General features: G+C 36.6%; 2 protein-coding genes across 8 annotated transcripts in view; one reads left to right on the top strand and one right to left on the bottom strand.

The window, feature by feature from the left end:
* Window positions 1-432: 432 nt before the first annotated feature.
* Window positions 433-8,129, top strand: cdk5 (cyclin dependent kinase 5). The gene is made up of 12 exons (XM_056390558.1): window positions 433-628; window positions 956-1,044; window positions 1,145-1,212; window positions 1,343-1,403; window positions 1,480-1,536; window positions 1,728-1,823; window positions 2,123-2,197; window positions 4,129-4,225; window positions 4,804-4,873; window positions 5,080-5,140; window positions 5,244-5,324; window positions 5,480-8,129. The coding sequence occupies exons 1-12, from the start codon at window positions 592-594 to the stop codon at window positions 5,564-5,566; spliced, it is 879 nt and encodes a 292-aa protein (XP_056246533.1). The 5' UTR covers window positions 433-591; the 3' UTR covers window positions 5,567-8,129.
* Window positions 8,130-8,954: 825 nt separating this feature from the next.
* The window catches only part of asic1c (acid-sensing (proton-gated) ion channel 1c), an 89,564-nt gene continuing 82,141 nt past the window's right edge, over window positions 8,955-16,377 (bottom strand). For 5 of the 7 annotated variants that reach the window (XM_056390557.1, XM_056390556.1, XM_056390552.1 and 2 more), the window contains 3 exons: window positions 16,222-16,293; window positions 13,440-13,492; window positions 8,955-12,266 (listed from right to left, as the gene is read on the bottom strand). In XM_056390557.1, coding sequence (XP_056246532.1) covers window positions 12,188-12,266; window positions 13,440-13,492; window positions 16,222-16,293 — 204 coding nt within the window. In that variant the 3' untranslated portion in view covers window positions 8,955-12,187. The remainder of the gene's footprint in view (window positions 12,267-13,439; window positions 13,493-16,221; window positions 16,294-16,377) is intronic. The other 2 variants (XM_056390554.1, XM_056390553.1) reach the window with 2 other exon arrangements.

Raw genomic sequence — 16,377 nt, forward strand, 5'->3', positions numbered from 1 at the left:
AGTTAAGACTTACATCCCTATAAAAGTGTATTCATTGCTGATCAGGCAAATATACTTAAAATATCAAGATATTGCCTGACAGCAGTAGAATCCATTTGCAGTTTGAGATTAGATTACAAATGATCAATTTGAGTAATGGAAACACATTTAAGAGGGTACTATTTCAGTATGTATCCACATCCCTTACAGCTGTTATCTTTGACTGCAGTCTGTGGGTCAACCCGCAGAGTCTGAGAATCTGGTCATAGTTCATCTTCTGTAAACAATAATTTTGCTATCCTTTTGTGACCACAGTTGCTCATAACATGTCTCCACAGAACAGCAAATTGCCTCTCTTGATATGATGTATGATGTGCATCCAGCAATGTTAAGCAGTCATCGTTTTGGGGTTTCAACGGTGTTGCAGTTCATCTTTTGGCCTCTAGATGACCCACAACAACAAGTCTGGCTGCAGCTGCAGACCGAGCAGGAATAGCAAGTGCAGATAGCTTCAAGCTAACGCTAGCTATCGCAACAGCATTAACCCCAGCCTGGGGCTATAGACAGTCGTTGGTTTGGTAGCTGGATCAAGGCTGGGTTCACTGGTTAAACATGCAGAAATATGAAAAGCTTGAAAAAATCGGAGAGGGTAAGTGTCACACGCTATTTTGTAAAGTTAAGTTTAGCTAGCCAGGTTTGCTAACATAGCATTCATGTAGTTGCAGGGCTAGCTAACGTTAGCTAGATTGAAAGCTTTATGTCTGCGTCAATTAATTCCCTAGTTAACCATATACACTGCGGTAGTTTTTACTTACACCGGTATGTTTGTGACAATATCTGCCCGAAGATTTCTGCCTGCAAGCTTTTACGATATTATGGCTAGCTAGGTAGTTTAGCGAGCTAATGTTAGGACTTATTGCTTTGCCATTCATCAATACGCTGACTGTGATTTAACTCAACTTTTTCTACTCTGTAGGCACGTACGGGACAGTTTTCAAGGCTAAAAACAGAGAAACGCACGAAATTGTGGCTTTGAAAAGGGTGAGACTGGACGACGACGACGAGGTGTGTTTTCATACTAAGATAATCTCAATTTGAGTATATATACATGCTAGCAGGTTGTTAGTAGGCTAGTGCTAAACACAGTGGTTCTGAATTGTTTCAGGGGGTGCCCAGCTCTGCTCTGAGAGAAATCTGTCTTCTGAAGGAACTAAAGCATAAAAACATTGTCAGGTCCGTGTTCCACTCAAACTGTATTTATCTTGTTTTTATGTTATGTGCCTTCATATGGGCAATGTTTCACTGTTTGCTTTTAACCCAGATGTCAATGAACACGAACTTATAGCTGTTCTGTCTCCTTCAGGCTACATGATGTTTTGCACAGTGACAAGAAGTTAACCTTGGTTTTTGAATATTGTGATCAGGTGAGATGGAGTCATCTGAAACTTACAGTGTCAGTAGTCTCTTCTGAGACTAATGCGTGTCTCTAATCAATTGCAGGATTTGAAGAAGTATTTTGACAGCTGCAATGGGGATCTCGACCCTGAAACTGTGAAGGTGAGAGATCATCCAGGATAATTCACAAAGAGGCGCGAACCAAAGGCAGTATGCCTGCTTAAATGCATACTGTACTGTACATTTAGATTTAGTATCATCTTTGACCTCTGATTGTCATCAGTATTGTATAGTAGTAGTGGAATTAATAACTCAAATATTGTTTTGTTTCTATCCTTGGTTTTCCTCTGCAGTCATTCATGTACCAGCTGTTGAAAGGCCTTGCTTTCTGTCACAGTCGAAACGTTCTTCATAGAGATCTGAAGCCACAGAATCTCCTCATCAACAGAGTGAGTGTTTAGGTGCATTTGGACTTTGACTTGAAGGTTAGTTAAAATTTGTTAGCTTGTGAGCAAATCATTTGGCTCAGTCAGAATACTATTTCCATAATGGTGAAGAAAAGCAAAGTGACTTCTGTTTGGATGGCTTTCTCTGTGTCATCGCAAACAAGTGAGAAACTTGGATCATTGCGAATGTTTTTTGTGAAAGGTATTGCAGAGTATGATGTAATACACTACATAGGCTGTATTTTAGTAGTGTGTGTTGATATCATCTGGAAAGATTTAGTAACTTGTGTATCTGTCTGCAGAATGGGGAGCTGAAGCTGGCTGACTTTGGGTTGGCTCGAGCCTTTGGCATTCCTGTGAGGTGTTACTCAGCAGAGGTAGGTTGTACATCATTAACACAGCAGGTGCTAATTACTGACTGCTTTAAAGATGAACCAAATCATCTGCACATTTTGACTGTTACAGAGGGATTTTTAATCTGGTGCTAACTAATGGAGGCATTTAAGAAGTTGTTGTAAGCGCATGTAGCTGAGATAAACAGTCCCAAATCTGGTGTTAAAAAGTTTTATTGAAATACTGTTGGTTTTTGAAAACCAACAGTATTTCAATGAAATGAAACTTTCAGGCTTTGTCTTAGGGCTGAATGACATGACTTAAAAATCTCTCTCAGTACAAAATCTTAGTATAAATAGAAATATGAAAATATGGCACAGTTGTAGCATCTAAATAGCAAACTGCAACAGCATTAATAAAAATGTGGGTTCTCTTTAACAATCCCAAATGTTTTTTTTAGGCTATTAAAATGCACTTGTCTTATTTGTCTGCACAGTTGAAGCCTCAATTTAATTCTCTGAGGTCCTGAGGTTGAGCCATTAACTTAATGATGGAATAGAGTGAAACGCATAGCAGCATGTAGTTTAAGTGGTGATTGATTTTTTTTTTTTTTTTTTTTTTTTTTTTTTGGTGGTGTTGATGCTATCACAGAAATGACAGGCAAGTTTCAGATAGGTTCAGTGGTTTTCAGTCGGCTGACCTAAGGGCCCGGCGAGCCGATCTCATGGGGGAGCAGTTGACCCAGGGTGACACTACTGATCTGACAATGTAATAAACATCAACCTAGAGGGGAAAAGAGTTTGAAGCATTGAGAATTTGAGGGAAGGTCATTTTATTTCAGAGAATCTATTACCCTGAGACTCTGTTTCAGTGACAGGAAATGAACGACTCTATACTACATGGATATACTGGATTCTGAATGTAGTACAAGCAGCGTCAATTAAATACAGTGATTGAAGTTTTAATAATGAAAGTGTAAGTATTTTGTTTACTTTATCGGCATTACTGCTCATCATATCTGTGCTAAATCCTTAAAAATCTAACAAAGTGCTTCAGAGTGGAGTTCATCAGTGTTTCTCAGGTGACAATTTTTATAAGAACCCAAGGTTTGAGGTGAAGTAGTAAAAATGGTATTATTCATGTGCATTTTTTCATGCAGTTTTATGCATGAAAAGTGCATATACAGGGATTCCCCACTATTATTTTGAAAGACAACACCTCAACACAATTAACCCAGATGAATGAAAAATCTTCCACGTACTCTAGCATGTGTATTACACAAAGGCAATATAACACCATCAGTTTGGAGGAGACTTTTAGGAGCTAGAACCCTTTTAAAAAAGCACTTACAGATTTTTTTGTCTTCTGTTTTTGTGTATATAACAATGTGGTGTTTTCAAGTTACTTAGAAGTTCGCAGTACGTCTATGCTATTCCACTAATGTAACTTCATTTTTCTCTCTAAAAATAATGACTTATGAAAAGTTAGTAGTGGTTCAGCAGGTGGTCGCATAATTAACATGTGGACTGGAATGATCTCTCCAGTCTGAAACATAAGCACTCCCAACTTCCCACACACTCTCTTAGGGAAATATACCTTTTTTTATATATTTTATTTTATTCTTTTTTTCTCTGCTCTGTCAGTGCACTTCACCAGACACATTTTCATAAATCCTAGGAAATAAAACTGTAAAATACTTGACACCTGACAAAGCAGCAGTTTGCTAAAATGTCAAGAACTTGTAATGGAACGCAGACGCAGATATAAGTTCACCATTTAGTATTAGGGACAGCGCTGTCATATCCATTTATTTATTTATTTAGTTATTTTTTTTTGTGAAATCAGCGTCAGTATAAAATAGTACCCACCTCAGAGAACAGTCATTACCCTGAACGCTTGTATTAACAGTAGTTTGGCTGAGATAATTTGTGAAATTGGTCTAATTATTACACTGCACTTTGTGATTTGCATATAGGTGGTGACCTTGTGGTACCGGCCTCCAGATGTGCTGTTTGGTGCTAAACTTTATTCTACCTCAATTGACATGTGGTCGGCTGGATGCATATTTGCAGGTTTGTGGAGAGATGTTAATCTGTTCTTGTCTTTCTAGTTTTGTTCTCTTGCCTATGGAGCTAGCATTCAGCTGAAACTAATAATACCAATTCATTATTCATAAAGGACAGTGGTTAAACATCGCAAAGAGGTTTCAGTGTCTTTCGAGTTATGTGTGTAAATGCCAAATTGACAAGCCACCGGACTCTTCGCAGGTGTTCAACATCCAAAGGTCTCATACTTCTGCGGCCAATTACTTTCAGTGTTTCGGAGCTAAAATTTGGAACAGCTGAAAAGATCTTATGAAATCTTTGGAATCTGTTACAGTTCTTAAAGAAGAGAGATGAGTGAATGTATTTATTCTCAGAAAAAAATTTGCAATTTGTATAATGAGACAGGCCAGGACCACTATGGAAATTAGTTATTTTTTTTCCGTGTATTCCATGTATTATTCAATTTTATGTATTTGTTTTGTGTTTCTATGTGTTAAGGTTTTTTTTTTGTTTGGTGAATATGTAGAAAAGTGTGTTATGAGTTGGTTATTTTATGAACAAAAGCATTTCATAATTTAAACCATATTTTATTTTGTTCCATTCAGAGCTGGCCAATGCTGGAAGGCCTTTATTCCCCGGGAACGATGTGGACGACCAGTTGAAAAGAATCTTCAGATATCTTTTTTTTTTGACTTGATTTGTAGGTTTTGACAGAGTGAGGCTTCTGCTTGTACTGTTTGGTATATTGGACCTTAGAGGTTTGCTCAGGCAACTAAAGAACTATTGATTTACTATGTGATCAGTGATTTATGAACACTTAAGTCTTAACAGGTTGGACACACCTCTTTGTTGGAAAAAGTGTTTCTTTAACCACTATATACATTGTTGGGTACGCCAACTGAAGAACAGTGGCAGACGATGACCAAACTTCCTGATTACAAGGTAAATTATTGATGTTACTCATTTCATTAGCTCAGCTTAAATAATGTTTTACTGAATTTCTTTAACCGAAACATTTTTTTACTGCCTCTTTCTCTACTTGTAGCCATATCCCATGTATCCAGCCACCACCTCACTGGTGAACGTGGTCCCCAAACTAAGTAGCACAGGACGGGATCTACTTCAGGTACTTACAAAAAATTTTGATGTTTTCAGGTACTAATGATTGTTCAAGTAGCAGCTAGAATGTCATACAGTTGCTGCTAATATGCAGTTTTGCTTGCAAGAAATTTGATATCGTTGCTCATTCATTAAAAAAACATTTCCTTTGATCTCACCTAGAACCTGTTGAAATGTAATCCTGTCCAGAGGATCTCTGCAGAGGAGGCCTTGCAGCACCCTTACTTTGCTGATTTCTGCCCACCCTAAACGCTAAATTGCCTCTCAGTGAACCTCAGCCACCAGAATCAATCACCCTTCACTCTGTTGGTTTCATTAGATCCCAACAAGGCAAATCCCTCACCGGTTTTCAAACACTCCCCTGCAATTTCTTCTGTTGTGCCTCTGTGTGGAACAAAGTCCTAGTGGCTCTACAAGGTTTTAGGTTTTTCTAAGTTGCGAGCCAGTTTAATTTGGTACATATACACCTCCCAGTTAATTAGCACTGATGTTGGAGGGTGAACATGGTGTTGCATTGAATAAATTTTTATACCTGCAGAGGTGGTTCTTAACAAAAATCTTATCCAAGGGAATTAAATTAGCATGTGCTGGTTATTTCTAACTTTTAAATAGCTGACCCTGACTAAACAAAGGCCCTTTGAATCTGTGGTGATCTGAAGACAAAATTTAAAGTGTTAGCACAGTTACCCAAACAGCCCTTCTAATATGATAGCTTCTGTTCTTATTGTATTGTGTTTTGTAAAGCAGTTTTGCCAATGTGCCTGCATTAATAGAAGACACAACATAGTTGGAAACTGTAGCCTGATGAATAATAAGTTTTCAAGGCTAATACCAATATTGATATTTTAAGAGAAACAAAATCTGATAACAATATATCAGCCGATATTATTTTTTAAATGACACAAATAATAAACATTTTTGATGAGAATTGTTGAAATTTGGTTATTAAAGAATTTTGATCAAGATGTATGTGTACTGAGTGGGATATTTTACAGTTGGAAAATCATCTTTCAAGTTCACACAGTGGGACAGATTATGTAATTGAGACACTTTCTAAATGATCTAAAACATATCTTTGCATTTCAGGACTTAAGTTTGTAGTTACTTATTGGCAGTGATGTACGCTGGTACTGATACATCTGTGATAAGTTAATATCCATTGATATAATGGCTCTAGTGGAGACCACAGATTCCTGGGGCAACTAATGCTGAAAAGTCACTATTTAAAAATAAGTTATATTAAATAGATCTGCCAGTTTTAGAATCACAAGTGACAGTTTTTTTTTTTCTTTCTTTTTATTGTAAAGGCTTAAGTCAATGTTACCCCCTTTTTTAGGCTTGTGTGTTACTTGTTTAACGCTGTATTTTACAGTTTTGTGTCATTTCCATGCTATTTCCTTCGAGGTTTCCTGGTTAGAACTATGTCATTTGGTACTGATAACTGGGAAAATACTGTGGGAATTTCCTTGAAATAACTGCTCGAATTAAACCAAATATTCATCCATTATTAATTTAACTTTTTTTCTAATTTGTGTTTTTATCTGCAAACAGAATTCCCATTTTTGCTCTTTAGGGTTACACAAGCTGTTAATCACTGATTGACTGGAAATGTACTCACTGAACATGGTATTTTCCCTATAATTATTACATATAATTAGGACCAAATTATGTACCTCTCTCCTGGAAACATCCAAGGAAATTACAAATGTGTTACTGTTATTTAAACTTTTTTTTTTGTTTTTTAGACCAGAACAAACTACACACTTCTATTTCTGATGTTTCACATACGAACTGTACTTTGTCCCACTAACTATTACAAGATTGTATAATAGCATGGGAAGCTAATTTATAATTTTCTTTTTTCTCAGGCTTTTTATTTCCCTTTTTTTATTTGTCTTTTGTGCACTTTGTTAACTGACAGTTTTATTTAAAATCGTTTAGTTATCAATATAATTAAATATATTGAACACTGACAGCCAGGATTATAGCCGGTTATCAATAAATGGGCCAATATATATATATATATGTATGTTAATGACTAGTGGACCATTTGTGACACATTGCTATTTTTTGACATCATCTTTATCATCATTATGTCCTTCTGAAATGCTTTTGTAATAGATATGTTAGAGATGAAAAAAATGCAGATGAACTGCATTTTCATATGATTGTTTTGCACCATTAGCTGTTTCCATTTTTGGTTACTTATTATATTAACATGGTTAACAGCTTGCAGTGTTGTTTTACTTCAGATTATTGCAGTGCTACTTATCCCATAAAAGCCTACATAATGAGTTGTTTGAAGTAGCTGTCTTAATAGGGAAAGGACTTATTTTCATTTTGCTGATGTAAGACGAGATAATGGATGCATGTATTTATTAATGATGGAATGTCTGCTCTTTTTTTTTCTTTTCTTTTTTGCATCTGTTTAAATGTAGCACCAACTTCATTTGGTACAGAAACGTCTTCTGAATGATTTAAACAGTACTCAGATCTGTAGTTGTTAGCAGGCTCTTTTTAGGATTTAAAATGTTGAAGGTTGTGTGTGGATTAAGTTATGACAAAAAAAAAAAATAATAATAATTTGCTCTCAGTATTTCATCATCTCGTGATGACAGGACATTTCAAACTGCTGTAGATTTACTTTATACAGCCTAAATTTAAATTTTAAATGAAGAGTGGATTTTGCACTTTGCTAGTATCTTTGCTTTTGTTGGTAGAACTTGGGATGAATATTGTCAGTTATTCTTTTTGTGTATATTTCAGCCAATAAGACGGAGTAAAGTCGACATAAATACATGTTTGCTTTTGATATTGGAAGTTCATTCTTGACCTTGGAAAACAGGACAAACTAATCTCACAAAAGGTTCGTTTAGTAGCTGCTCTGGAGCTTTCAATCAAATCCATGATTAAGTGGGCAAATTACATCTTCTGAGGAAGATGGTGAGATAAGATCAAAAAGCTCCGGAACATCTACTAAATTAACCTTGTGAGATTGTTTAGTCAATGGTTGCTTTTCTTTGCAAATGATTTTCACAACATTTTAGGAACAGGTCTTTGTCAGATCTGCTGTTAAGCGGCGCTTATGTTTTCAACAGTGACAAAAAAAAAGGTTGACTTTAAATTCTGTCTTCTTCAGTGTACATCCGCTTTGAATAAGATGTGTCATTTTTGTTTTAAGCCCCTGAAAACTTGGTTTGGAATCTTAAATGTTTCTCAGTAACATAATAAAATTCAAGACAAAATAAGCAACAATCAAAGTTAAGGATTAGGTTCACTGGGTACAGTTTGTATATCAGCTAATCTGCTTCATCAAGGTTTGATCAGTTGTAGCTGACAAACAACCACACAACTGTCATCACATTTAGATTTAAATATTGCTTAATTACATCCACCTTTTCCCAGCTGAGCCCCGTCTACATCTAACACATGAGCAGAGCTCGAGAGAAAAAACAAACACCGAAACTGTTTTAAACGCAGAAGATTATTTTGTGTCCATCTAGGATCCTATTGCTCAAACTCGGCAGGCGACTGAGACGATATGTTTTCACGGCCTTTCAGCTGGCACGCAGTTAAGTTTGTCAGTGAGGTGGTTTGAAACGCTCATGCCAATTTAAGACTGAGTACGTTACGCGCATTTAAGTGTGTATTAACTATTTAATGTACAGTTCAAGAGTTAAAATCACATATCTACAATAAAATGCACACAGAGCATGTAGAGCCAGATGAAGCAAGTCCAGTTCCTCAGTTGTGTGCGCAAGAAAATCTTGATGTTACCTGTAAGAACCAGTCTTAAAGGCACATTTTTTGATTCACTGCGAGCCACATTGTTTTTTGAGTCCATAAAAATGGTGTGATATTGCAGTTTTCCACATCTGCATAATATCTTTGTTTTGTTTAGTATTGCACAATCCCAACCCTGGTTTGAAGAGGATTTTGTTAGATCCAAGACGTAGCACAGGATATGGAGAGCACTATTTTTGATTCATCTGGCTCCAAAAATACACTTTGAACAATACAAAGTGAATAGCATGGCTAATATTACATTAAGAGGCCAGAGATAATAGGAATACACAATGGTCATGCAAGGAAGAAAATGGGTGATGTGCCATAAATTATTAACTGTAAGAATAAAATAGTTCAAATCTCTGTGTTTGTTGTACAGTATAGCAACAGTATAGAATATTATCTTCTACTTGGCCATAACTATGCAGTAAATGTCAATTCAGGACTACTTAATGAGCACAGACAATTAGGTAATAGTTTCTACCAGTTCTGATACACTCTGCTGTTCCTTGACTGATAGTAAGGCAGGGGGCAGGGAGAGAGGTAAAGACCCAGGACATTTTCACAAATCCTACGTATCCCCCACAGTTTGCGGTAGGTGCTGGGTTGTTTTTATGCTTTTCAACCCGACAACATGACACACACACATACACACTTAAAAATCATCATGGCAATGCAGCATCTTCAGAATAGCATCATCGTGTAACATGAACTGGCATTTGTGTCTCTTTATTTGGCTGATGATGGTTATTATACAATTATCATATCATACATCTGTGTTGCAGTTGGCAGCTGTTTAGTCTACATCCATTCCAGCTATTGAATACGTCATGAATTCAAAATGGGAATCCCAAATAAAAGAATTTGCTTTAATGTCAATTTGATAACAGTGGTATCTGATTCAGTGCATTTATTGCTCAGGACATAGCCCCACTGATTCATCTCGTCTTTTTTTTTTTTTTTTCCTCTGTTTCCTGAAAGTTAAAATTTCCATTTGGATAAAGTCTCTGAACAAGGTGGTCTCTGGCTCCTCTTGGAGTACCCTCTTATTCCTGATAATGCTGGAGCAGTGAACACACCATGTGTAACAGTGTGAGAAGTTAAAACTTGAGCCACAAAAGGTAGTCAACAACCATAGACGTCCAGTCATTGGCTTTCGAGTGATGGCTGATCTCCAAGGGTTTGTGCTTCACATCAACAGTCATCTAATACACAGACAACAGAGTAATAAAGCTACAGTGTTATGAACACCACTCACTGGATCGGCATTATACTTGAAAAGTTTCACATTTAAAAAAAAAAAAATAAAAGAAATTTTCAATAAAGTATTTATAGTGACGGATGTGTAAGTGTACCTACAAGTCCATAACTGTGGTGTCAAGGATTTAAATAAAGACAGAGTGAACATTAACAAGAGAGGAAGTAGACTGACACGAAGATAAGAAGAAAAGTTGTGTACATGAGTAAGATGGGTAAATATAGAGTTTATTATACTTAATCATTTATACATCACAAACTGTTATTTGTGACTCATTACATGTTCTGGAATAATAATAATTATAATAATAATAATAATAATAATAATAATGATAGGATACAATGGTAAAATTGTACAATGCATTTCTGTTTAAATCAACTGAACTGAATGGGGCTGAGGTGCTTGGTGGTTTTGATGTTTTGAGGCAATTCTCTTATGTCTAATAAAGTCTATCCAGCTGTCAGTCATGTTCTAATCACCATAAACTTTATGTATGTCATATATATATATATATATATATATGACAAATGTCTAACATGAGCAGTATAGAATTTCTTCATGGCATTTGATTGTGTTTATTTACAAATTTCTGTCAAGTTTAGGAATGTCACCAACAAGCCTTTTGAACTCTACTCATGTTCAATAGAGAATAGATTACTATCACAAGGGGGAGCGGGATTGTGCTGATGAACACCTTTAAGACACGATAAAGGGAGGGGGGAGGTGGGGGGCAGAATTATTAAAAAAGGTGGAAGAAAGCCTGATTGTTTTTTGTTCTGATGAATTTCCATGGTAACAAGGGCCGACCTTTACAGCAAGCTGAATGCTAGTATTATTTTGTGACTGTCATCGTAGCAACACTATCCCAAAAAAATGGGAAACATTAATGAAAACTAAAATGTCAGCTATATAAAGATATAAAGATACAATCAACAGCCTTTTTCTGGCCTCTTTTTTTTATCCTTAATGTATGTAAAAAGTGAGTTAAGTTAACAAAAACATCCAATTCAGTAGCTTCTGTCGTCCCAGGGTCTATGTGGAACACAACTAAACACTTGCATATATATATATACAAATAATCAAGTTCCTCTTCTGTTTTTAAATGGAATAAGCACAGTTGTCTAATTAATGAGGCAATTCAAAGCCTCATAGTAGCAAAAGGCAACGTTAAACACTCCTCCAGTGTTTTGATTCAGGTATGAGCAGCTCTTTTAACCAACGATCAGCTCTTCAAAGTTGAGCTGATTTCTAAAAAGGCTCTCCTGTTCTAGCTTGTGACAGGTTATAAGGTCACTCAATACAGCATTGGTTAGATGCTCGAGACGTAACACTGATAAGAAACTGCAATGCTACACACCAATCCACATGTAATCTATTTTTTTTTTCTTTTTTTTCTTTTGATTTGATTGATGTACAGCTAAACTGGCACAACAGTATTACGTAACTCATCTCAACACAGGTCAGAATCCCTTTTTTGGACACATTTATTTTCAATGATTGTTTACTCTAAAGCGATTGGATAAGAAAAACAAATCCACAAAATGAAACATGAATAAATTAACACTGATGCCTTGACATGGCAGTTAAACCTGAGTTCTGTTTTGGAAGTGGTCTCTTTTTTTTCTGATGATAGTATTCTATTTCTATTCAGGCATTGATAAACTCTACTATACGTTGTTTGAGTTACACACTCAACCCTTTTTCTATTTTTCTGTTAAATACATAAATTATTTCACAGTTTGCTGTCAAGTCCCCCGGATGTGCCACCCCACCCCCAACCCCAACCCCTACTTTATGTTGTCAACAAGCAAACTCCTCAAAGTTGCCTAGAGTCGGGTGACGAGGTAACATGTTCGGCGTGAATCCGAGACTGTCCGAGTGACTCCGGAGGGTGTCACAGGTGCTCTGGAAAAACAGAGAGGAGGGAAGGAGGGAAGACGAGTTCAACCGGGTTAAGGGAGGGGTGATGAAGGGAGTGATGATGATGATGATGGAGGAAAGAAATGAGCCACAGGTAAAATGAGAGCAACCGGGACGATCATGGAAGGACGTGGAGAATAAAAAAATTTTAAAAACACGTGTTGAGGAGAATTGGAGCAAAAACGAATAATAAAAATGAAGTTAATCATTATTAAGGCATGAGACACAAGGATAGGATGCATAATGGAGGACGATGAATGACAGAAACATATGTGGACAATGATGAGGGTAATGAATACAACAGATTTGGAGGTTCCAAGATCAGCCACATCGCATATGTTTCACAGGTAGTGAGAAGAGAGTTTAAAGAAAATTGGGGGAAGGTGGGGAAAGATGAGTGAAAGGAGGGAGAGGAGAAAGAAAACAGCATATTTTTAGTCCTGATTTTACACTAGCAGAATAAATTCTTTAAGTTACGGAAGTTGAAACATCCACAAATGTCTGCATTTCCCTGTATGTGCGCTCGCGGAGTAGATAACCGCTGATATGTGGGTAACAACACTGGTAGTCCCACTGACAAAAATGTCTATTCCGGCAGACAAAGGACCATTTATATTTTGTGCAAACTCACTGCATGCAGACCTGTGATAACATCACAAAGTAATGCATCTAGTGATGTTATCTGGCATGAGCCTGAAATGCATTGCCTCGAAATGGACCTCTGTGCTGCAGGGAAACAAATAGATCCTATATGGTTCAGCTTTTTGTACAATGATTCAATAAATATGTAATCTGTTTTCACAGGAGAAGTGCGCTTTATCCTTTGGGAAAGAAAGCATCATTATTCAGTGGAGGGAGCAAGTTTTGCATAGTGCAGAAAGGCAAATCTTTCTGTACTTGGAGAATCCAACCAACTCGTGCCTTCTGTTGAGCCAATAAATACAAACACACACCAAAACTAACCTGTCCTGACACGGCGGCAGATATTAAAATGCTCTCTGCAGTTGGATAATCACCCCCTTTTTCACTTGTATGCCTACTACAGCCAACCAAATCATTTGTAGCCACTGAGGAAATGATGTATGAGATGGTCTCAAGTATGTATGAAAGAGAGGGACAGCATGGGAGGGAGCATCTATTATCAATGGGGTGTGCTACCTGGGGGCATGATTAGGCGTGACACCAGGGCTGGTTGGGTTCTCTGGAAACTCCTGGAATAGACATGATGAAAAGAAAGATGGGTGAGGGTGACTGAAATGAAAATAAAACACAATGCAAATGCTATAAGTCAAACTTGTGAGGGGATACTGCAAGAGAGTCTTTTCCCCTCAGTGACATCAAAGTACTGGTGGGTCAAAATAAGGTTTGAGGGTTTTTTTTCTGAATAAGCAGGGAAAGGACAGGGCAGTTACTCTCATCCAGACGTGTTGATGACCACTGAAGAGAAATAAGTTCAAACTTAAAATAGACCCTAATAAACAACTAAATGCATTACTTCATTGTCAGGCTGTTTGAGTGGAGATGTGACAATGGACTCGTTGAAAAACGGTTATTGAATATGAGATAAAGGAAGTAAAGAGGATGGCTTATAGTAAGCAGGTGAACATATGACATGAATGGAGCAGAATACAGTAAATATTACACTATGTCAGACTCTAGGAAAAGCATGACATACTGTAAATATCAACCCACTAAATAAACGCTTCGACTACTGCCACATTCTAATGTAGAATTACTGATTGTCCAGAAACCAAACTAAAACAACCTCCTTGTTAAATATGTTGGCTTAAGTTTACATAAATCCAGTTCTACAGAGGAGAATAAACAATCTTTTTTCACACATCAGCCATCAAACCAACTTCTGAACCTGAGGCAACCAAGCATGCATAAACACAATCCTCATGCAGACACAAACCCATAACTTTTTCACCAATTTGAAGATAAAATTGTGGAACAACCCATTCTGCATGCTGTATTTTTTTTTACATGTGATGAAAAAGCCTTGGACTTGTGTGACACATAACAGAGAAACAGAGCTTGCATTTCTGAGATTTGCCAAGAAGGCTGGGTGCAAACAGTATAATCAGGGACAAAAGGAAATGTCTGCATTTAACTACAATCTGCTGAAATGCTTTGGATTAAAACAGCACCAGAAAAGAGGAAAGGTTTTAGCTTTTGTTTCTGTTTTTGCCTTGACAGAGATGGATTGGAGGCTTTTAGCTTTTATTTGGACTTGAGACATGACCAGTGGTTATTACAGATTAGATTTTGAAATGAAGTTCTATTTGCATTGAAAGGATATAGAAGATAGTTCATATATTTAAAGTTTACCTCATTTATTACCTTAAGATGAATGGCTTAAGCCAAAACATTTCTATAACTAAAAACTACACATTTAGCCTGAGCTATGGTCAATACTTATTTATTTATAAAAGTAGCAGTTTATTAGTTCTACCAGTCCTGGTGAAACACAGATCAGATTTAAGTTGCTCATATCCATAACTCAGAAAATAAAAGTAGACATAAGAAACTTGTTATCAGTGGTGGAACTCACTGTGTTTTGTCAGAGCAGTAAACATGAACCCAAGATCTGATGACAAACCGGGACATTTAAGCCTGGCATTAAGAATAAAACAATCGATAACATCAAATTATCCTGTTAAGTCTTGGAGTGCAAACCCAACTAAATTCCTGTAATGGATCTGTGAATCAGTCACATTTTTATTAAAATAATTAAAAATTTTACTTAAAACAACTTGCTCCTATCTTTGACAGCACAACAATTACATTAATGTAAATAAGTGTACAATTGGAGATGTAAAACCCACTGTCATCGTTTGATTCAGCAGTATGTGCAGAATATTTGATGACTGCTGACATTAAGAGGGTGAATTGTGGTTATGAATAATCTCTTAATTGCCCTCTATAAACCTTACGTAATGGTCTGCAAGGGAAATGAAGGTGCCTCTAGATGCAGTGTCTTAAACCACTGGACTCAACTAAATGCTGTGATTTAGGGTTAGACAGAAATGCCTCGCATTACTCTAGTTTTCATTTTGATGTTAAATTGGGTTTTATTGCCTCGAGGAGCTTTGAAAATGAGTTGATCATCAAATGTTAATAAAATCCCCAGACCTCTTAATCTTGTTCTGCTTTCTGCTCATTCATCTACTATCGCATTAATCTATTCTGAGTTTGCAATAATCACGCTGCCAGACATAAAGCGAGAAAACCCAAGTACAATAACAGCTTTTCCTGCTCTAAGTGAACTGTAATTACATGATCGAGGGTGACATAGAGAAGCTACTGTAAACTGTGTAAATTCCTCAGAAGTGGATTGGTGTGTGGGATTAATTATGATTAAGGCCTTTACCTCTGATCATAAGAGCAGTTTGTGAGTCATGAATAAAAGTTAACTGAAAGCAGGTCAGACACTTCACTTCGACTTGTCCATGCACTGAAGTTTAAGGGCACTCAAGTGGCAAAACAAACCACAAAAAAAAAAAAAAAACCTCAGAAAAAGAAAAGAAGCTTAGAAAGTGAGTTTGGTCTTAAAATACTCATCTGTGTTCCATCAGTAAAACCACTGCAGCTTTTTGTCATCAAAGGCAATAATTTGTGCTGCTTCTCTATAATATTCACAATGTAAATAAAGAGTACTGTATTTGTGCAATATTATACTGATTATGCATTCATACTGTGCAATAATAACAATGTTTATGTATGACTAATGATTGTGTTTTACATTGTTTCTGCAAGAGAAATTAAAACTCATGATGACATAATGTTGCGTGGCTTTGATTTCTCTCTGGTGCTGTTCATTAAAAGCATTTCAAGTGTGAGCAGACATTTTGTTGTTGCCGTTGTTGTTCCTTAGCTCATCTAATACACATCACATTCATTTCATTCAGTCAAATCCATTCTGAGAGACTAAAATTACCAGATTGTCGCTCTGGCAACGCTGTGGTCGTTTCTTGCGTATGAAGTAACCCAAAACCTTATCCTTAAACACCTGAATGCAAAAACATCAGATACACATTACAAACATATGAAATACATCAACATTCAAATTAAACATTAGCAGTACAACTAAGCT

Source organism: Seriola aureovittata, chromosome 12, assembly GCF_021018895.1.
Source record: "Seriola aureovittata isolate HTS-2021-v1 ecotype China chromosome 12, ASM2101889v1, whole genome shotgun sequence".
Lineage (NCBI taxonomy): Eukaryota > Metazoa > Chordata > Actinopteri > Carangiformes > Carangidae > Seriola > Seriola aureovittata.

Coding starts and splice junctions, on each gene's coding strand:
- cdk5 (XM_056390558.1), top strand. CDS start 592: ATGCAGAAATATGAAAAGCTTGAAAAAATCGGAGAGG. Junction 1,213..1,342: donor AAGCATAAAAACATTGTCAG/GTCCGTGTTCCA, acceptor TGTCTCCTTCAG/GCTACATGATGTTTTGCACA. Junction 5,325..5,479: donor CAGGACGGGATCTACTTCAG/GTACTTACAAAA, acceptor GATCTCACCTAG/AACCTGTTGAAATGTAATCC.